Raw genomic sequence first — 21954 nt, forward strand, 5'->3', positions numbered from 1 at the left:
GGAGCCAGAGCGCAATCACCAACAGTTCACAGCAACTTGCTTAAATTTTTTTGCATCTCTCTCCTAGTAGTTAAGTGGACTTATAGAAATAATAGAGAAATGACAGTGGTGGTACAGAGTTCCCTGCTGTGGCTAGCAGAGATGGACATGGAGGTTACACTTTGTTATGTATTTTGTGTGGGATTTATGCAAATATAACAGCATGATACCAGACACACACTGTATTTTATGTACAAAAGCTTTTACAGCAGAGTGGGCCTGTGGTAGAGTTAATTGTTCTCACTGTCCTTCAGTTAAATGTTCTCTTCTGCCTGCTTATCTGATCTATAGTCATCAAAAAGTACCCATTGCTGTCACTTCTATACACACTGCTGGTTGTGCTCTCTCCCTCTGTCATCATGTCAGACTCTTGCATGGTCTCCTTTCTGCTCCCCACTGCCTTTTGGGAGAAGTTTATCTCCCATGGCTGAAAGTAATTGGGGTATTTGTATTGTATGCAGGATTGATGTATGATGTTTTTCCTTGTGTCTGGCAGGTTGTTTATAAGAATAACGACATTCGTCTGGAGCTGTCTCGCTTGGCACGGATTGGTGATACTAAGATGAAGATCTACGGGGAAGTGAAATTCATATGTGAGAATGTGGCTACACTGGATCCCATCAGCTTTGAGACACCTGAGGCCTATATTAGTCTGCCTAAATGGAATACCAAAAGGATGGGCTCCATCTCATTTGATTTCCGAACCACTGAACCCAATGGACTGATCCTTTTCACCCATGGCAAGCCTCAGGAGAGGAAAGATGCCAGGAGCCAGAAAAATACAAAGGTAGACTTCTTTGCAGTTGAGCTGCTAGACGGGAACCTCTACTTGCTGCTGGACATGGGCTCTGGAACCATTAAAGTCAAGGCAACCCAGAAGAAAGCCAATGATGGAGAGTGGTATCATGTGGATATTCAACGAGATGGAAGATCAGGTAGAGTGATGTCTTTTTCTTAAGTAGATTTACCTCTCAGATCCAGACCTAGGGCTGTGTATTAATTCTCAGAACCTTCAAAACATGTTAGATATGAGTCACCTACTTACAAAAACTTAGTGTTACTCCAGTGATGTTTATCCAGCAAAGCAAAGATGTGAATGGCTAGGTTTTTATTAAATATTTAGTGTGAACTTTGGATAGCACATCACAGAGGCAGTCTGTTAATAGTTTATTCATAATCTTCAGATATTCTAGACCTATCTTGGCAATTTCATACATAATTATAGTGATGACTTCTTTGTAGGCCACGGTAAGGTTTAAGATCCTTCAGAACCATTGTTATTTCGTTGTTGGTTTGAGAAATTCTCACTGATCTACTTTGGGTTTCTGTTCAAAAAGAAACTTAGCAGAAACCAAATGAAAACTTATTGCTGTGACCTAATATTACCATCTTTTTCTGGATCTTGTGTCTTTAAAGAGGAAGGGTTTGGGATCTTGTCATGAAGAAAATAGAAGTAATGGGCACAACCAGTGACAAAATTATGGCAACAAATCAACATTTCATCCTATTCTGTTTCCTTTAGTATCTTGGAGCTTTCAGCTAGGTTTCTTTACTCTCTCTTGGACGCCAAATTCTAGTCTTAATATCCGAGTCAGCATTCAGTGGATGTTCCTTTTCTTCCTCGCAGCTTCTCATTTTCAAAAATGTGTTTTAATTTATTTCTAATAATACACCTACCATGCAATTACCAAGCAGTATTTTGTTTGTTTCTAGTGCTGAATATCAAGCTGACATACTCATGATGTACGCTGAAATTGTGTAAGGAAACAAAATCATCAAATATTGTAACATCATCTTGAGAATATGTGAACAATTGTACTTGAATTCTTCCTGAGCCGTTGGGATCTCAAAGCCTGGCTGTATATCCCTTCAAAGGGAATTTTGCTTACATTTGCAAGTGGATTTGGGATTTGTCTGGTGATCTCCAGATGATAGCTTTAGGTCCCTAATTTTATGTTTCCAGTTGCTGAATGCCAGCAGTAGAGAGAATGCAGTGCTAGAATTTGCTTCCCTTGAGTTTTCAAAAAAGCTGACTTGTAGATACCATGCAAAGCCTAGCTGTTTGAACAGGTCTTTGCCTGAAGCTAGTTTTTTCTTTGATGATGTGAGAAGTTTCTTTGTATTTGGCATGGTGCTCTACTAGGACTTAGTATGTGTGGTTATATATTGCTATCTCCTGAAGACATTAATAGGAACATTTTATAAAGGAAGCTATAAATAAATAAATGGACCTTTGATTTCTTTAGAATTGCTAAAATTTAATTAACTTCCAACGATAAACTCAATTAGTGGCATTCAGTACTGCCTTCAGTTTTGCTTGCTCACTTGGGGACTATGTGGTCCCTGGAGAGATAGCTGCAGAAGGAGAAGAAACAGAAATGACACTAAGCTCTCTGCTAAGAAAGTTTGTAAAAACCTAGGAAGAGGGACACACATTCATTTGGACTAGGAGGGTATGACAGACGGCATTTCTACTTGGTGGATAAAACTGTAGGACTGACTTGTTTGTCGTCTGGCAGGGAGGTTTGTGATGTTCTGGACACTGATTAGAGATAACATTTTGAAGTAAAAGCACTTTGCTCAACGAGAACGAACACATTTGTATGTTCTTGTCTTTTCTCTATCTCTCCCCCCCCTGCCTTTTTTTCTTAATTGCATTTTCTGCTGACAACGAGTACTGGGTTAATGGTCCTAGTGACTGATGTCTGTTCTCCCCAGAAAACCAGGATACTGGTATTGATTTCTTCACACCATACCTTTAGCAAGCATCACACACTTTTATCCAGTGACACTTTTGGTAGGTGTGAGAAGGAAGTTCAGGATCTCTCCTTGTTTAGTCCTTGGCTTTTCTCCCAATAGGGACCAGAGAATAGTTACACCTTGGAGATTTTTTTTTTTCAAATGTGGATGCCTGTCATCTAGAAACTGAACTAAAATAATGAACTTAACTCAACGTAGGCTACAAAACAGCCATTTGGGTTTAATGAGCTAGTGACCTAGAGGTTCTGATTCTCATTACTAAAGCAACCAGGCCTTTATTAGGTGTCATCTCTCTCCTTCTTCCCATTTCTGTAACAGTCCAAAAGTTCAGGTTCGCTGAGCTTAGTAAAATAACCTAAAAATCCAAATACTTCCTACTGCAATGTACTAAGGCAGGAGCACAAATGCTGGGGAAGCATGGCAGTCATGCTCAAATAACCTCTGGCATCTCTAGTCACCTTAGGCTTTGTGTATGCTTTGGTCTGTGTTGGCTGCCAAAGCAACAAAAACTGTTTTTTCTCTCTACTCTGACAGAAGCTGACAGTGTGGACGTGGACACCTAGCATCCTGTAACCTTTCTGTCTTTGGGGAAAGCTCCTACAAAGTGTCCACAAAACCTGTCATGGTTTCTAGCTGGGGAACACTGAGCACGTTACACAAGACAATGTTTTCGGCTGGTCATTGGCTACAAAACACCCACTCAGACACTAAAAATCTTACTGGAAGGTTTGGTCTATGGTTGCATCAGTGCACTGCTTTGTATTACCAGCTCTGCCCTCAGTAACTGGGGTCTTTTGGTCTGTTTGTTCTTTAGCCCTGCATGAAGTGCCTAAGGGACTGGAAAGGAGATGCTTAGATGCTTCTGATTTCTCAAGATGGGATTTGATGTACCTAAACAGAGTTGAAAACATGGGATGTGACTGCTCCTTCCGAGGGTCAATTCAGAATTTCTCCATCTCAGCAGCTTGGTCTTAAAAGTGCTGTGCATCTGAGCTAGTACCATCTCCTTACAGGAATAGTTGCAGGGTACAAAAAACTGGCAGAAAGTTTAGGCTGCTGTGTAGCCTATTTCCTTTCATCATCTCATGCTCTTTCTCCAGGTTTTACACTTCTCCTTGGTATCCAGTATTCCAGTATTTCTTCTCTTTTGTTTTTGGGGTTTTTTTTTTTTTTACTTTTCTGGATTTTACAGCTGGTGGTTGTTTTCTCCATAGTAGCAGCTGTCTGGAGCTCAGCCCTCCAGTATTTTGGTTTGTTCTAGTCTTTTGCGTAATATGTACTCCACATGCTGCTTTTGAGGAGTAACAGCAGAGATGCTGGAAGGGGGGCTGTGATCCTGTGGCTCTGTGGCATGCTGCCTTTATGACTGTAGGTGTATTGTCACATCTTCTCTTTTCTTACTTAGTAAAAGGGAGAATGTCTGCTGTGCTGCAGCTTGTTTTTACAAAATGATTCATCAAATAACTGTGGTTCTCTTTGAGCCTTTAATTTGTAACACCTCTGTTGCTTCTGGCACTCTGCTACCTCTGACATTATTCCTAGATTATTACTGAACATCACACACATGAAATACCTTGTGCCTGTTCTCTACAAGCTGTTCTCTAAGAAGACATGTATTACAACTAAAGAAAAAGCATGTGTACACGACTGCACTTTCTCACAGAGACACAGACGAGAGCTAGCTATTAACTAAACTCTCCCACCTTATCGTAGGGGTGTATGATAAAAATGCAATGATGTGGAATTAATCTTAAAGCTTGGATAGTTGTCTCTGAGGACAGACTATCTTAATGACAAGGCAATTGGATGCGATGATTTATAGCCAGGGAGGGTGAATTGATGATTTTTAGCCGAGTGTCTTGTGGGCAGATGTCCCTATCACGAAAGCTGCTGAATGCTCTTCTGAAGAGTTCACTGCTCTGGGATGCGAGACCTGTGTTATGTTCCCTGTTTTTCTTTGGATGCACGGTCTGACCTTAAATAAGTCACTTCATTTCTTTGTAGCTGTTTCATGTGTTCTGATTATATTTCTGTATTATATGTTCTGATTATTTTATGTGCTTGGACAATTTCTTGAAATATATGGGAATGGCCTCGGTGCAGTATGCCACATCTTGCTTGGAGCATATGGAAGCTACTACAGTTTTAATACTAACTGTTCTTCAGAGATAACCTTTATCTTTCTCTACCTCAGTTTTCCTGTTTGTAAAATGGAAGTTAGAATACTTAACTTTCTTTGTAAAACCATGGAATAATTTCTTTTGGAACAAACTTCTGGAAATTTCTAGTCCAAACTCTGCTGAAATCTAGGCTTTCTTCAGGGTTGTGTCCTTTTGTTTTGAACGCCTGCAGGATGGTGATTCCACAACCTCTCTGATGTTTCCATTCCCATGTTTGACCACTCTCATGGTCAAAAATGTTCCTTTCTATGGAGTTGGAGTTTCCTTTGCTGCAACCTGTGATCAGTGTCTCTCGTCACTGCAAGTGCACACTGGTGACTCATACTCAAATTGTTGTCTGCCATATCCTCAGGTCCTTTTCTGCAGAGTTGCTCCTTAGCCAGCTGGTCTCCAGCCTGTACTTATGTGTGAGGTTGTCCTGCTCCAGGTGTAGGACTTTGTATTTATTGTTGTTGATTTACATCAAACATTTCTATCAGTCCTTTGCTCCACCTTGTAAAGGTCACTGTGAATGGTAGCCCTGTGCTTCCTCCAACGCATCAACCATTCTCCCCAATTTGATGTCGTCTACAAACTTGATGAGGGTCTATTTAGTTCCATCATAAAGGTCCAGCTTTGGAGGTACTGATGAAGTGTTTTCTGGAAGGGCTATGTAGTGTGAATTAATACGCTTTTACTTATCTTTTTTCTCTCCAGTTCTGATACCATCAAACTACTGTATGTTCTCAGTAAGTCTTTGCTTTGCTGGATGAATACCATTGAATAATGCTCAGTTTTTATATGTTATTATTTAGCCATTGCATTGTTATGCTTGTGACCTTATAATGCAAGTTGGGATACAGACATGTGGAAATGTTTATGGCCTGTGGTTCAAGAGGAGAGGGAGGTGTGTGGGAGACACTGTCTCTGTTAGGAGTGCATTTGGGTCAGGAGGAATCTTCACTGTCCTGAACTGAACCTTAAACATCCCTCAGTTATTGGAAAAAAATGAACCAGACTGAGGCTGTAAGTGAAAGCATTGATTTGTCCTTGTCCTCCTCATTTAGGTACTATATCAGTGAACAGCAGACGCACTCCATTCACTGCTAGTGGGGAGAGTGAGATCCTAGATCTGGAAGGCGACATGTACCTTGGTGGGCTGCCTGAGAACCGGGCAGGACTCATCCTTCCCACAGAGCTCTGGACAGCAATGCTGAATTATGGCTACGTCGGCTGTATCCGAGACTTGTTCATTGATGGAAGAAGCAAGAACATTCGGCAGCTGGCAGAGGCACAGAATGCCGCAGGAGTCAAGTCCTCCTGCTCCCGCCTCAGCACCAAGCAGTGCGACAGCTACCCGTGTAAGAATAATGCAGTCTGCAAGGATGGCTGGAACCGCTTCATTTGTGACTGCACTGGCACCGGCTATTGGGGTAGAACATGTGAGCGAGGTAAGCTGAGTTTTCTGACCTCAGTTACACAGAACTGAAGGTGTGCAAGAGAACTAGAACAAAATCCAGTGTTTCCATGAGACTTTCCCCTGCCCTTGTTGGTCTTCCCAATGCTAAGTTCCAGTCTCCACAGTAGGAAAGATTTCTTCTCTGATTGTTTCCTTGCAGTCTTTTCCACCTTCATTTCACGAGTTTACCTTCTTCACCTGCCACTTCACTCCCTAAGCCTTCTGAAGACCTTGTCTTCAGGTTCCCGAGTTTCTTTGGCTAAGTATGGTTTGTCTCCTAAGGCAGAAAATGCTGCTGCATGTGAGAAGTCTCAGGCAAGTGACTGGAAACAGTACCAAGTGTGAACTTGAGTTATGGAGATTTTTCTTGCATAGGACAGATGATGTATTCCGGTTCTGTCTAGTCTTCCTCTTTTTTGCATGGTAGGATTTCCTTGATGGCTGTTTATGGGTGAGGCCAGCTAATGAGATACTGTTAATAGCAACATGTCTCCAAGTTCACCTCTGATAAGGGAAATCTGTAGGAGATGGTGGGAGGTTCTCTGCATCTTATTCTTACTCATTCTGACTGGTAATTTAAAGACACATGATTGGAGTTATGAAGCACAAGTAACGCTGGTACAGGCAGGCAAAACATATGTGTTCTAGGCCACATGGAAAGGAATTTACTAATTTAAGATATCCAAGTTATATATTTCTCAATTACCAGGTGGTTGCATTAATTGTTGTTATCCCTATTGTGCTGGTGCCACCCTCAGAATTAGTTAGGTGAGTGGTTTTAGATAAAAAAAGATGGGGCTAAGATCACTTAGAAAAGAAAATACTCCCTAGAGGGTGTTTTTCTTATATTGAAACCAATCTTTCTGTTAATATTTGGCCATTAGCACTGAATTCTGGCTGAACTGCACTCACAATACACCCAAGAATTAACTGTAAACCGTTAGCAGAGTCTCAGGGCTTTCAGCACCTTCTTTCTGTTACCTTAATAGGCACCATGGCCTAACGATTATAGTACGTGTCTTAGAATTGGAAATTCGGATATTTTTGAGCTTCTGCCATAAATATTTGAGAAGCTCCCTTCCCATGCAGTGTTCCCCCTATGCATTTTTTAATATTGATCACAGTACCATGCCACTTATGAGAAAGAACATGAAAGTTAGGTACAATGCATAAAACATTAGGCAGAATTGAGATTTGCAATTCATTCACTCTCCAGAGGATTTTCTTTGGAGGAAGTTTTTGTTAATGACCAAAAATCTTCCTATAGACCAAATGGGGTTTTTAGGTTTTACAGCACAAGATCTATGATCATTCATAAAGCTTCTCACAGCCAACAATTTGTAGCATGCAGCCCTAAGCAGCAATAGTAGTTAATTGCCAGTGGTCCTTAAACAGTCCTTATGAAGCATCAACACTGCCATCCGTGCTGTGAGGACATGGGTGAAAATGTAAGATTCATGGGCATTGACTATGCCAATGTCAGCTCAGCAGTTCTCTCTTATAGACTACATCGAATTTGAGCATTCAGGAAAATATCAGAGGTTTTCTCAGCCACAGCCTTCGGAATTGTTTTGGCCAATTGTTGTGTGATTAGGTTTTGGACAGACATGACAAAAAGAAGTGCTACCATAAATGCATTGTTCCCCCACAAAATTGCAGTTATGCTTGCCCTTGGTCTTTATGTAGTATTAGGAGTGACCAGCTCTGTGATTCAGGACTTTCTGGACTCCGTCTCATGTCCATCTCCTGGATCTGGCTCTCAGAAGAGAATCCAAAGCTAACCAATAACATAAAGAAGAGGATTCATCTCATGTACCTTTAGATATCTGTGGTGTTGGCTTTTACTCCTTTTATTATCAGTGAAAAGAGATCAGTAGGTTAAGGGCATGTAAGCATTTGAATTTAGGAGAAATGAATCTCAAGTCTGGTCTGAGATCCATAAGTTGGCCATGCTCTGGACAGCATCAGTGTGAATAAGAAAGATACATGAATGAATGCATGTCTACCACTGTAGAAACTTGAGGTCCTAATATGTATGTGTTAGAATCAGAGTGTATTTAAGGTTAACAAAACAATGATGTAGTAGTTCAGGACAACATAAAAGATGTATGCAGAAGTCCTAATCCTGAGAAACTCATTTTGTCAGTAACTAGAAACCACGGACCACTTACTGGTTTAGGGCCAGTGTCAGGCAAAACGTGGCTTTCATGCCTGCCGTTCTTTGGCAACATGAGAAGCAGCTTACAGGGAATAAATACTTGTAGACTAGATACACAAAAAAAAATTGTGCAGACTGAAGTGTGTTTGACTGCTACATTTATTGTGGTGTTACATAGCAGTCTCATACTGCTCTGATACAACTACTTGATATCAGATGACTGCATTAGTGCACAGTTATTTTGCCTCCGTGAGCAAAAGTATTGCAAGCTACCAATGATATTTTTCATTCTTATGGTCTGACAGCCAAGGATTATTGCAAGTCCTGACTTCAGCTGACCTGTGATCCAAATGCTGTTGGAAGGAAAAAACTTGAGATGGAGACTGGGAAGGGAATCAAAGTGAGAGAGGCTGCCATGCCACAGTGGCACTTCTGCATAGTGACTAAAGAGCTGCCACAGGACTGGGGGGAGCCGGGCTGGTGCATAAGGGGACGAATGAAGAAGGAGCAGGCTAGCTCTTTTAGTAAGAGACAGCTACTGACCCACTTTTCCAGTCTGCCATCTGTTATCTGAGAAGGGCTGTCTCACTCACTTTACTCAGTCCTTAGACTTCTGTCCTGTTAAAAGAGAGGACTGTAACTCTTGGAAGGGGTTTTCAGCCCAAGATCTAGGGTAAAGTGTTAAGGGGCAGGGGAGCTAAGAATAAAGAATCTTCTACACCTCTTGGCTACCAGGAAGATCACTCTTTATCACAAAGCAAAGCACATACTTAACATTTAGTTAAGGTACTAAAAATGCAAAAGACATATATACAAGTCCAGGGAGAGAAGCAGACAATTAATTTTTTGTTGATGGTAAAGTTTATCTCCCGATTTCCAGGCATAGCATTTCTACATTTTTAATGTTTTATTTCTCATACATTTTATACTTTGCCATATGAAGGACTGTCATACGTCTAAAAGGGACTCAAAAAGGAAATTGATTGTGTTACAGTTAGAAAAGTTCTTTTTATTCATGGTGAAACAATACGAATACACAGTATTCAGTATGTCACCTGTATCTAAAGCCTGTGGGAGTTTGTCCTGTCGGTGAAGTAACACCTCAGCAAGTTACACTGAAAGCAACATAGATTTTGGTTGCAGTCATCTGCTCAAGCAGTACTTCTGTGCAGATGAAGAAACCTTGCTGTGGCTGCAGTTGGATAGGGCACGGAATGGAGAACTGCTGCCAAGGCCTCAAATTAATTCTTACAATTCCAGTATCTAATCAGTCTTTCAGTATTGCCAGGAATGCAAGCAGACAAAGGTGTTTTCAGTTGTAGCTTCTAAGGGTAGTGTAGTGCCTCCTTGGAGTAACTGAAATTGCACAGAAGAGATAGGGTGAGACATGGCAAAGACTAGTTCATGTCTGATATGACTCCCACCCAAGGAGGGGTATGTCAGGGAGTCAGAAGTGCTGGTAGGACTGCTCTGGTTCTTTCAGTAACTGTATGGTTTTCCTGAACTAACTAGGAAAGAATATTCTTGGGAGACAAATGGTGAAGGCTTCTACAGGTATACTTACATTCAAGTCTGTGCTGTAGAAACTAGAATGAATGGACATCAGTGTTTGATCCTCAGAAAGGCTGAGACAAACTACTTCACCTAAACAAGACTCTCCTCAGTCTTCATAAATTCCATTTGATCTGCTTGTGTGCTTGTGTTTCTCTCCATCTCTGTAGCCAGTGCCAGATGACACAGAAGGGAGATGAGATGAAAGTGCAATGGGATTCATGGGCCAGAAGTGCTTAATGCCAGGCTGTGAGGCTAAGCAAAGGCGGTAGCAAACGCTGACAATTAGCTAGATGTGGTCCTTATTTCATACCTTCCACTAGAGGCTGTGCTGACCAGGTAACACACCCGTTAGTTATTTATTTTCTTAAATCCTTGACCTTCCCATTCTCTATCATCTTTCCATAATGGTTCTCTAGTACCCAGTCTAACTCAGTGTGACAATGTTGGAAATCATATGTGAGAAGAGCCTTTTCAAGCCACTGTTAAAATTAAGGAGCTGCTATAAACATAGGAGCATTTGGCCAAGTTTCTGAAACTTCAGAGATTTGACAGTAGCTGTTGGAAGGGAGCGGTGGTGTGGCTGTCCACCAGGCTAGGAAATAAGACTCTGCTGGCTTTGCAAGTGGCATGAACTCAATTAAAGTAGTACTGTGACCTCCTTCTTTAGATGCCTCTGATAACTACTCTAAGATTAAAAAAGTAGAAGCCTGGCAACGAGGATCTGTGCAGTCAGTGGAAAGAGGTAGTTGCTTCTCAGGAGAAATTCAAAGCAATAACAAAATCTGCTTGCCTCTTTTTGTTGATTTGCTTGTCTCCTTTTATTGATTATGTGGAGATTCTGGTCTGATAATTCAGTATTGCTGCACTCCAGAAGGTAACTATGCTGCGGAGAAATTGACAGTGCCAAACTGCCAAGGCTACCAGACTGACAAAAAGAGGATGTCTTGTTTGGGGTGGGGGCATAAAGCAAAGAAAATAGAGAAGAAGCTAATAGACAGGACACAATCACTCCCGCAAGTGATGTTCTGGGTGCCTTGTAATGTGGTAATGATCTTGCCTCCCCCTGCTCCCTGAGCTCTTCTGCACTCCTGTTATATCTGATTAGAATATGTATGGTGGAGAGCAAGATTTAATCACACCAGAAAGACTCCTAAACTGAAAAGCAGGTTTTGGGTGTCTGTGAAATGAACGGCAGGCACAGCGAAGTGGATTTGTGATGGAAGTTATGACTGCAAGTACATATTGAGGCTTTGTACCAAGTTTGCTACGTCTTGGGTTGTGGAGTGTCAGGCATTAGGGAAAAAAACCTTGGAGCTTCTACTCTTGGCAGTATTTAGTCATTCTTGCATCCTAGGGTTCTAGAAAGAATAGGTGTTATCAGAGAACAGTGTCTGCAGTGCAGCCTCTCTGTTCTAAAGTACTTTGTTCCAACACGTCTGCTGTTTTGCTAGTTAGTTTGAAATAAAGTAGAAACTAGAGTGAGTTGCAAGTCTCGTCAGCCAGAAGGGCTTGAGGGCTGTTACAGACATGCAGGAGGGTGGGAAGGATGGATTGGTGCAGCTACCGTGAAGGATCTTTAGTGTTTTTTGAGTACTTAATGTCTTCTGTACCCCTTGGCTTCTACTTTGTTAGTATTTGACATCAGTTGCAGCATCAGGTCACTGCAGTCCCCTGTTAATTGCACATAAGGTGTTAGAGGTAGGAGCTGGAATCTTGCTCGTGGAGGATGATATACTTCTTTGCTGTGATAACAAAGTTCCTCCTCACAGCCCATGGACTTTTCGGAAAAGGACCCCAAAGCTCTGGCATTAAACAAGCAGGAGGAGGGGAATATGTGTTGTATTCACATTAGCTGTTTTCTGTAGCTGCAGTGAAAATGCCATGCACTCAAAAAGGTGTATGAGGTCTTTTTTTCTGCAGATCCCAAAAGCTCTCTGCCTGCTTTCCTTCTACTGAAACACTGCGAGAGGGACTGCAGAGGGCAAAAGCCCAGGAGGGACACAAAGTAAAAGACAACTGAAAATCAGTCCATTTTAGGCCAATGAAAATCAAATGTTGACGATCACTCACTTTTTAATGCTTTCTCCTATTTAATTGCCTTGATTGGAGGTGTTTGGGAGTTTTTTAATTAAGACTTATATATTGATAAGATTAGAAAAGGCAGGTTGGTTTGAGACTGCTGGCCATTTAAAACTGAAGTAAAAGACTCTGAGGTTTAGATTTTAAACCTTTGAAGTTAATCGCTCAGAACTGGACATAGCCTGGGTAAGAAAAAAAAAAAAAAAATCTTGTTCCAGCCCTTTCCTTTTGCTGAGCTGCACCCAGTGTTCATTGCAGCAAGACAGAGATATCCCGCTCCACTTCTCCTCCGAAGGGCTGGAACCAGTGTCGCTTCCTGTTTGGATTTGCTCACAGATGGACGATTACCACCCTGAGCAAACTAGGCTTTTTCTGTGTTTTGTGGCATACTGTTTGTGAATAGCAATGTACCTGCTGTTGGCAATGCTGATGTTGAGGATAGGGTTACACATTTTATTATCTGCCAAGTACCTTTATAGCAATGTTTGCTAAGAGCAGTTTAATGACAACACACATCTGTCCATTATCTATGCAATAAACGGAGATGTTGTAAAATTACTGGTGATAAGAAATGCTACAAAATCATTTACTACATGGTTTAAGTGCTGCGTGCTTTGCTGTCTCAAGCACAGGTAGCAGCACAGATGTCTTTTTTATTTTAGTGAAGAAGTTTGATGATGATTACGTATTTGAAGGTTTGTTTAAAAAAACTCAAACGTGTTGATGCTTTTTGGACTGTCCAGACCTTCTGAGTCTGCACTGTAACACCAGGTAACCTATTTTGTTACAGGACTGATGGTTCCCAGGGTTGCTGGACACATTAGGAGAAAAGTCTTTGCTGCAGTGTTTTAATGCGTTTAATCCCTGCTGGATCTTGAATATCCAAAGACTTTAGGAAAGTTGAAAAAACAGAATAATTTTTATGATTTCATGAGATAAAGTGAAAGATGTTACAAACCAGAAGGTCTGTTCTAGAGCTCAACTGTTCATTGACTTACTAGTACCAGATAGGTCTCTATTGTATGATTTCCCCAAATGTCTCCAAACTGCAGAAAAAAAGATTCCATCTGACTTCAGAGAAATAGTTCATGCAATCCCTTCACACCCATTTAAAATTGTTCCTCACTAATTTTATAGTCAGGTCTCCATTAAATATGGTCTGAGGCATGTTAGCGTTTGCTAAGGGCATTTGTGTGAGAAGTTCATTTTCTCACTTGCATCAATCCATTTGTAACACCTGTGGCTGTTCCCTCTGTGGCTGGCCCAAGCAGCTAGTACTGTGGTATATGCTGTACACAATTCTTCTGCTCAAGAAATGCGGGCCTGGGCGTTCTGTGCTTAGCTCCCTTGTATCTGTCCCTAGTGACTGGGTGTCAGAGCAGAAGGCTACTGTTGGTTGCATAAGTGCTGGATTATTCTACTGTATTAGGCTTTTATGTATCCTCCATCTCTCCATCCTTTCCTTACCTTACCTCTCCAGCAGCTGCGGTTGTTGCTGTGCAGGGTTCGTTGTTTTGCAGAACTTGCCCCACTGCAATGTTTGAGACATTAACTCTTTCAGTCTCTCACACCTTCCATGGGGTAACTTCTGTTCTAACATCCAAACAATTCCCAAGATGTTCATGATATGTTGTGCTAGCTCCAGTAAGGACAGTGCAGCCGAGGTAAGGCTTGTAAGGGAAGAGAAACAATATGAAGGAACAATTTCAGAGTCTCTCACTTCTGTGGATTTATATTGGGATCCTTTCCACTCATCATAACTTTATTGTCCATAGAGGTACATATTCAGTTAAAAGCCACTCTGAATATATGTTGTTACCAGGACAAGTGATGGCATTTGTTGCCTTGTAATGCCTTTGTGATATCCTCAGTACAGAAGAGTGTACTGTAATTCTGCAGTCAGGGCGATTACATCTTTTTGGGAAAAGATCATTTCATGGTCTTTAGGCTGTTGAACTTTAACTTCTAAGAGTCTCATTGATGTGACATTCTCCAACAGCATCCGCTGAACAGCTGGAAAATCTGAGGCTGTATGAAAATCAACTGATTGTCTCTCCTGTATTTTATAATGACATGGGTATGATTTTTTTAATCTGTGTGTTCTTTCCTGTTTCTTCATCCTGTCTCTGTGTGCTCTTGATATTTAAGGTCACTCCTGCCTTCCATGCTGCATGTGAATTTATTAGTACTCCAGGTGCTCTTTATCTCATCTGAATAGGGTAATTGATGACACAGAAGAAGATAATTTCTGTTGTTTTTCTCTAAACTTCTGTGTCTCTGGCTGTTTATTGCTGAGTGTAGCTTTCACAAGGTCCTCCTAGTTCAAGAAATATGATTATCCAAAATTATTAGATTTTGTGCTACTGTCAGCTCCTGTAAAGAGCACTTGAATAACAAAAAAAGATGTCGATGGGTAGATGAGTAGGAACATTTGCTTAATGCTTTTTAGCATCTTACACTTATGTTAGTGTAGGCCTTTTCTACAGGACTAATATTGTAGTGGCTTATTTGTTTATCTGCTGGTTTATAAATGGCAGCTCAGGACAATGGCTTCTCCTTAATGCAAGCCACAAAATACAGCCTATTGATAAGTCAAAGCACAATGCTGCTCAGATAATTCTCAGATTAAAGGACAGCTTGTCATAGCAGGTCAGTTTTGTCTGAATCATACTGTATCAGGGGAAAGTAGAATTTACTAAAACTTGGATCATCTGAAATGGTAAGTCACCGTGACGAAAGGAAATACTTTTTTTACCTGCTCATCCTAGCTTTCCCAGGTAACTCCCAGCAAGACATATAATGGCACATCACATGTATGATCCAGAATGGGCTTGCTTACTTTGAGTATGCACCATGTCTCTTGTGATCTGTCAGGTGTCTAGAGATGAACTGATGACACTGGGTGCAAGAGTCACTTCAGAGTACATGGTATCTTTGAGTCTCTTATTGCTCAGTGGCTGATCTCAGTCCCTGTAGCTCCATACCCTCCAATCAGACCAGTTTGTGTTTCTGCTGAGACTGCCAGTTGTCCCTACAATTAATGGGAATATCTTGACGGAAGTGGCTGAGATGAAGTAGATTCATTTGTCATGAAAAATTATTTCCAATATTTAAAATTACTATATAGACCTTGGAGATGTTATCTGTGAAATTAGCTTTCTCTATCTCTCCGCTTTGCCCAGTCGAAGCCATCAAGCTGAAATGCAGTCACTGGCACAGTGCATTTTCTGTCTCATCTCTTCTTCTCTATTCATCTCAGCAGGAGAGGAAAGACTTGGCATTCATGATGCTCCCTTAATTGACTCTGTCTCCATGTGGAGATAGGCAGTCACCCCTTGCACACTTTGATTGATTGGATGAGGCTATTACGTGATATGGAAAGGATATGCAAAAGCACAGCCATCACCACAAGCGTGGAAAGGTCCTACTTGGTGGTGTACATTGGCTCACCCAGTTATGCTTGGTTTGTCTTATATGCACTTATTCCACAGAGTACATCACAGGGTGCTCCTGGTGAATCTGCCATCACCAGGTACCAGATTCCAAGGTATGGCTCTCCAGAGAGAAACCATTCTCACTCACACTGCTAAAGTGTCTGAGAATGTGTAAAGGAAAGATAATTTTCATCACCTTCATTTGCTTCCTTACCAGCACCCTCATTTTTTTTCTGGGTAATTGAGAACAAGGAGGTTAAAATTGGGAGATAAGGTGCAGAGGAGGGAAACTGTATCTTGATAAACCAAATCTTAATATGAGTTTCAGAGCGACTTCCTGCTCTGTGATGATTATATCTGGATAGGTAAAACTTAAAACTCAGGAGATATCCATCACATTAATACAAAAGTCATTCCACAGAAGAGACACAGCAGCAGGGATGATGTACAAGAAAAGCAGCCTCATAATAAGTGCTGTTGGTGCCATGATGCTTCCAATTTTTTATGGCCTGCAACTGGTGACTTCTGAAGTTCTGCCTGTTAAGGCAAGGTCCTCTTGTGGTCAGCCTGGGCCCTTTGGGTAGGGGTTTCCTACCATCCTAATCTTGTGTTCTTGTGAGCAACTTAGCATTCTTCCATTTCTGAACAAGGAAGATTTGTAATCCTTCATGTTGCAATACTGCTAAAGGGAGCAGAGGGACAGGGCAGGTTGGAGGGGATTACTGTCAGATGTTGTATCAAAGCACCAGAGTTTAGGATTCAGAGTCATGTGGAATCAGACTTTTAAGTCTGACTACCCCAGTACCCACAGGCCCCATTTCAAACTACTGAGAAAAGAAAAATATGGTATTTTAAATGGTGATTTTTTTATCTACTACCTTTCATTAAATGTGTAAAAATGGAAAATGACAATTCAGCCCTCAGCTGAAAAGCATGTTAGATTGACAGCTCTGGGAGTCATAGGCTTGTGTGCAGAATGAGAAATATATACAGAGCAGCTATCCTTTATATACCTTATTCATCTTCTGGAGGGGTATTTGCATTAGAGATTAGAAGTAGGTCAGTCTTCCTGACCTGCCTGGTCTTTGGTAGAGCTGCAAAGTAGAGTGGTGAAAGGAGGAACTCTTCTATAGCCCTGGCTTCCTCTCCATTACTTATGTGACTCCTGAAGACAGAAAGAGCCATGAGGCAGCTTAGTGCACCCAGCCCAGGGAACAGAGCAAGGGGGTTTGAGCTGGGCAGAACAAAATGGAGTTTGTGCTGCATGTATCACCTGCCACATTAGGACAAGATTTCCCCCTGAACAAGTGATTGGCAAAAGGCATGTGCTTGCTAAATAGTGAGAAGGAAGCAAGAATAATACAGAAACCATCTCAAGTATTTTACAGTTTTATTATTGTGGTTTTGGTTTTTTTTTCCAAATCTCTCTGTCATGAATGTTTGTGACTGAGGAGAAAAATGAGGTCAAAGGAAAGACTCTTGACATATTAAGAAATTGCAAAAGATCTAGAGTCCTTACGCTCATCTCAGTGTACAGGATCTGGTTCCTAGACATGGAAGCCTAACAATTCAGTGCCTAGGAATGGAAACATCCAGGTTTTCACCATTTTGTTACCATCTCCCCAATGAAGTTCTTTTGTGTTGCAGTCCAGTTTTTTGATGTAAACCCCAAGAGTCACTGCTACTCCATTTCCGCTGGCCAGCTCTCATATCCAATTTGTGCAAATCTCCTTTATCCTGCATTTGCATTTGATTGTTCTGTCCTTTTGGAGGACTGACCAGTGCTGAACTTTAGCCTTTCCCTCCCTGTTAAGTGTTACTGGGATGATTCAGCACTGCAGCCACGGTGCTTGCCTCAAAGCTGTGTTTTTAATAATTCCAGCTTTTCTTCTTGTTGAACACAGGGTTGATCAACTGACGATGTGGATAAAGTAAGGCACAGGTAATAGTTGGCAGTTCACTTTTCACCAGTCCCAGACTGATGCTGGGAGCACCACTGCAGTGTGAAGGAGCTGCCATTAGCCACCTTGGTGAAGGCAGGGGAGATTGTCCAGAGTTCAGCAGGATGGAGATTCACTCCTGTCCCAATCTGTCACCCTCCTTTTTACTGAGGCAACATCACAGTTCTGCATCTTGTTCAAACGCTTGTATGTCATTCCCCTAAGCCTGCTGGGTTCCTTCTGCCACCTCACCTTCCAGTCCGATCAAATTTCACTTTCCTGTCTGGTGCAGAAGAACAAGGAATGTCCTGGAAGATTTCTTGGGATGTGGGACAAGGGGACAAGAGAACAAAAGGCTGGTAACCTTTTCTTGTGTCATTTTATAGCCTGCAACCTTTTTGGGTAAAGCAATTAGGCAAAACAAAAAGGATTAAAGAGAGACAGAAATGATTTATCATGCTATTTTTTAAATGGCTCACTTTGGTTTTGCTTTATCTTTTAATTTTTTATTTACAGTCAAAGGCACTTGGGCTGCTTTAAAAAAAACCCAAAACATAATGGAACACCGCAAATAGCCATGTCGAAGAATAATGAATCCAGCAGACAGAAGGACTTGTGTCCAAATAAAAAAGGCAGAAAAGTGTAGGCTGGAATTGGTATTGACTGTGCAACGTGCACAGTGCTAATGGACCTGCAGAAGAAACAAGAACATTGCAGCCATAAAGTGAAAACCTGGTCCACTGTGAATACAGATGAGAGTGGGAAAGACAGTGCTTTTATGGGGCTGCTTTTGCACTCATGGCCTCTTGAGCTAACCTGCTTATAAAGTCAGAGTGACAGGATGTAGATTAGCAATCAGCATCCTCATTTAGCCATTTCTCCCCAGGTTGATTTACACTGCTGTGATTTCTCTCTTCTTTTGTCTTTTCCTGCTGGCTGGTGACTATTTGCTGAGCCCATCTCTTCTCTTTTATGCTGGTTTTTTTCTGAGAGAAGCCATAAAAGTTAAAAGGCTGGTCATTTACCCTTGTTTGTGTGTGTACATGTGCGCTGCCTACAGTTCATACCCTAGTCTGTGCCACTAGCCAAGCCTCAGTCTTACAGGAGAAGCAGCTTTGAAACAGCTGCCATGTCCCTTCTGCTGAGAGTTGGTTTCTCCCAGACACTGTGTCGCTCAGACTAGGGAGGGATACTGGCCTGTATCCACTTGATCAATGTGCTCCATCAAAGTGTTGATCAACAAAATCCTATTAAAACTGTGTGGCACCCATAGCTTTCTTCTCCCATGTGGATCCCTTGAAAGGGAGTATGCTGTTAGGCACAGAAGAGATTGTGCATGCCGAGAGCTGTAACTCAGCATCTGTTTAGGTGCTTGTAGGTGGCTGTGTATTATGTTTTTTCCTGCTTCACCATTGCTCCTGAGTTACACGCTTGATCAACTCCTTGGTGAAGGCTACCTAGGAGGGCTTCAGGGCAGGAAGGAGGACCACCCAGATACAACTGGGAGGGGAGATATGGGGGTCCTGGCATTAGAACTGTTTGTGTTTGGGACTGAGATGTGTTCAGTGCTGAGGTGAGACAGAATTGTTCAGGCAATGAACTGTAACCCATCTGACACTGTTGATGAGACTATCTTTGCACATTGGCAATGGATTTTAAGCTGTTCACTGCATAGTGATGTGGGGCCTGCCGAATCTCACAGTATTACCCCTCTCCCTGTAGAAGCCAGAGATGGGAGCTCAGGTGAATTTTTGTACCCTTGCATACAGTTAACACATGGGGGAGCTTTCAAACTTACAACGAACAGGTAAGGTCATAGCTGAGAGAAAGCTAATAGGTTGCTGACCTCTGTACCTGTCTTTTGGCTATCAGAATAAGCTAAATAAACCCACATTAAACTGTTTATAAGGGTGCAAAATGATAATCCTATGCAAATAAGTGCTATTTTTGCATATATGCAGAGTATTTTCAAAACCAGATAGATATCATTATCACTTTATGTTTTGGGAAACTCTGTTATAGAGCAATTAAGGTACCTACAGTAAGATTCAAGATTACAAAAGTAATTAGCCACAGACCCAGGCTGAGGGGGTTGCATTTACTTCACTGGGATTTAAATGACTGACTATAAGATATCAGATAATTTAGTCATTAGACTCGTAGGTCACTAAGCTACTTTTTCCACCTTGAAAAAGCTATCTGATTTCTCTAAAATAATACTTGCAGATCTCCACAGACACGGTGATATAGTCCTGGGATATTTGATTAGCAGTTCCTAGAGACAAATACTTATATACTGTGATAGGATAGAGATAATTCGTATCAGAACCTGAGTTCCTTCATCTTCTCCTCTCCTGTTTTTCCACTCAGACAAGTACTGATGAATCACTTTGGCCTTTCGGCCATGCAGTAATGAAAAGCTGATTACCATACAGCTCCCCACGGGTCAGCCTCTTTCTTATCCAGCATTGCACTCACTCAACTATCATTCCCTGTGTGCCTGGCCAGAATCCAGGGGACTCCAATTGACTAATACATGGAGAAAGTTAGTAAAGATGTGCTTGTAAGACAAAACTGTAGTTGTACAAGCCTTAGCTTAAGGAACAAATTAACATTAAGCAAATGTTACCTGACAGGGAAAGCTAAAAGACACAGTGATTTCCCTTGGACCAAAGGTAAAAGCACAACGAATGCTATTACTTGGAAATCATTGCAAAGCTGCCTCACAGGTGCTGTTCAGAAGGTGTGTTGAAGTATCAGGCACAGAAGCACCCTGTGCTACAGTGTGTGCAGTCCTGTTTGCTGCCCAAGACTATCTGCTGACTGCTCCAGCGGCAGTACCTGCAGGCCAACTGTGTGAGCACGGGCAGTTGTGTCATGTAAATTCAGCATCACTGCTGGGCTAATGATTAAATTTGATCAGAGTTTGTCACAAAACAAGCCTTGATGTATATGGGACATCACTAATTCAGTGCTTCACAGAAATATACAATATAGACATGCCTTGGGATTCTCTTTCTGGCTTATATCACTACAGACAAGTTCATTTTTCTGTGCCTTATCTTCCCCAGCTGCAAAAAAAAAACCCCAATACTTGAGACTTTCCTAAGTCATAGAAGGGTTGCAAGGTGAAAAATTCATGAATCGTTAACAGCTTCAGATTCTAGGATGAGAAAAGTTGAAGACCAGCAAAATGTTAATTTTTGTTAATCTTTGACCTTCTGTTTCATAGTTTTTCTTGATATTAATGGATATCCTGCCCTGAGAACAGGTAGAAAAATCTGACCTAGTGATTGATATTTATTTTTGTGTTATCTAGCTCATTTTCCTATTATTGCTAGTTGACACATAGTATTTTATTTTTCGTCGGTACAGAAATGTGGGCAGCTTTTGGTTTTGTGTATTAATAATTTGAGTTTATATCCCCAAAAGAACAACATTGCCCAGACCCGCAGTGCTTATTAAAAATCCTTAAAGGTCAGAGATTTTCTTTTAAAATAGCAGTTACTTTCTGTCTTGTGCTACTTTCTATACCTGCAATGCTAATGCAATCCTTGTGTGGTTGTTTAGACACAGTGCTGGATTTTTTTGAGGTATACAAGCAACCTTTTGTAGATCAAATGCCGTAGTACTTGAGCCACTCAAGGGGAAAAAACTTTCTAGTTTCTTTGGCATTGAAAAGGTAAAATTATTCATTGCCCTTTATGAAGCACTAAACAAATGATGAGATTTTGTATGGTGTGTCAGCGATTGGCTTGAATGTATTTAACTCAGTAGTGATATGAGATTTACAGAGCACACAAGAAGGGAGCCTTAAATAGTTCTACCCATTGACCTTTGCCAAGATAATAAGCCTGAATATCAACTCCTCACCAGTTAAATTGTGTACTAATGAAGTGACATTGGATACCCAGCTATAGGCGTGCTAGTGAGAAGCATTCCTAGTCACATGAGTAGAAATGTATATTTAAGAAATGTGAGTATAAAAAGTGTATTCCCTTAACAAGCTTCCATGGCTATTTCTTATTAAAAAAAAAAAAAAAAAAGAAAAGAGATTGCTGTCAAGCAGCTTAGACTAAAATCCAACAATATGAAGGAAATTGGCAAAAAAGTTGAAATATAATCAGAAGGCTGAAGGGAGGAATTATGGAGAAAGATTAGAAGAGTTCAGTATGTATGGCTTGGTAAAATGATCACCTGAGGGGAGAATGATGAATCAGCTCTGATGGAAGGACTGCTTTCCCAAGGAAGGGGGATTATTTAAGGAAGCTCACAGGACACTAACTGTGTAATATTGGGTTAAATTAAGAAAGGAAAATGGTGAATATCATAGACAGCATCCCGATAATGGGCTGTATTTCTTTTTGCTTTG

At 41.2% G+C, this 21954-nt stretch overlaps 1 protein-coding gene across 2 annotated transcripts in view; it reads left to right on the top strand.

The window, feature by feature from the left end:
- The window catches only part of NRXN3 (neurexin 3), a 984457-nt gene that overhangs the window by 262709 nt on the left and 699794 nt on the right, over nt 1-21954 (top strand). For both annotated transcript variants that reach the window (XM_010583781.1, XM_010583780.1), the window contains exons 8-9: nt 536-974; nt 6026-6409. In XM_010583781.1, coding sequence (XP_010582083.1) covers nt 536-974; nt 6026-6409 — 823 coding nt within the window. The remainder of the gene's footprint in view (nt 1-535; nt 975-6025; nt 6410-21954) is intronic.

The sequence above is a fragment of the Haliaeetus leucocephalus genome, unplaced genomic scaffold, assembly GCF_000737465.1.
Source record: "Haliaeetus leucocephalus isolate CR32 unplaced genomic scaffold, Haliaeetus_leucocephalus-4.0 Scaffold932, whole genome shotgun sequence".
Lineage (NCBI taxonomy): Eukaryota > Metazoa > Chordata > Aves > Accipitriformes > Accipitridae > Haliaeetus > Haliaeetus leucocephalus.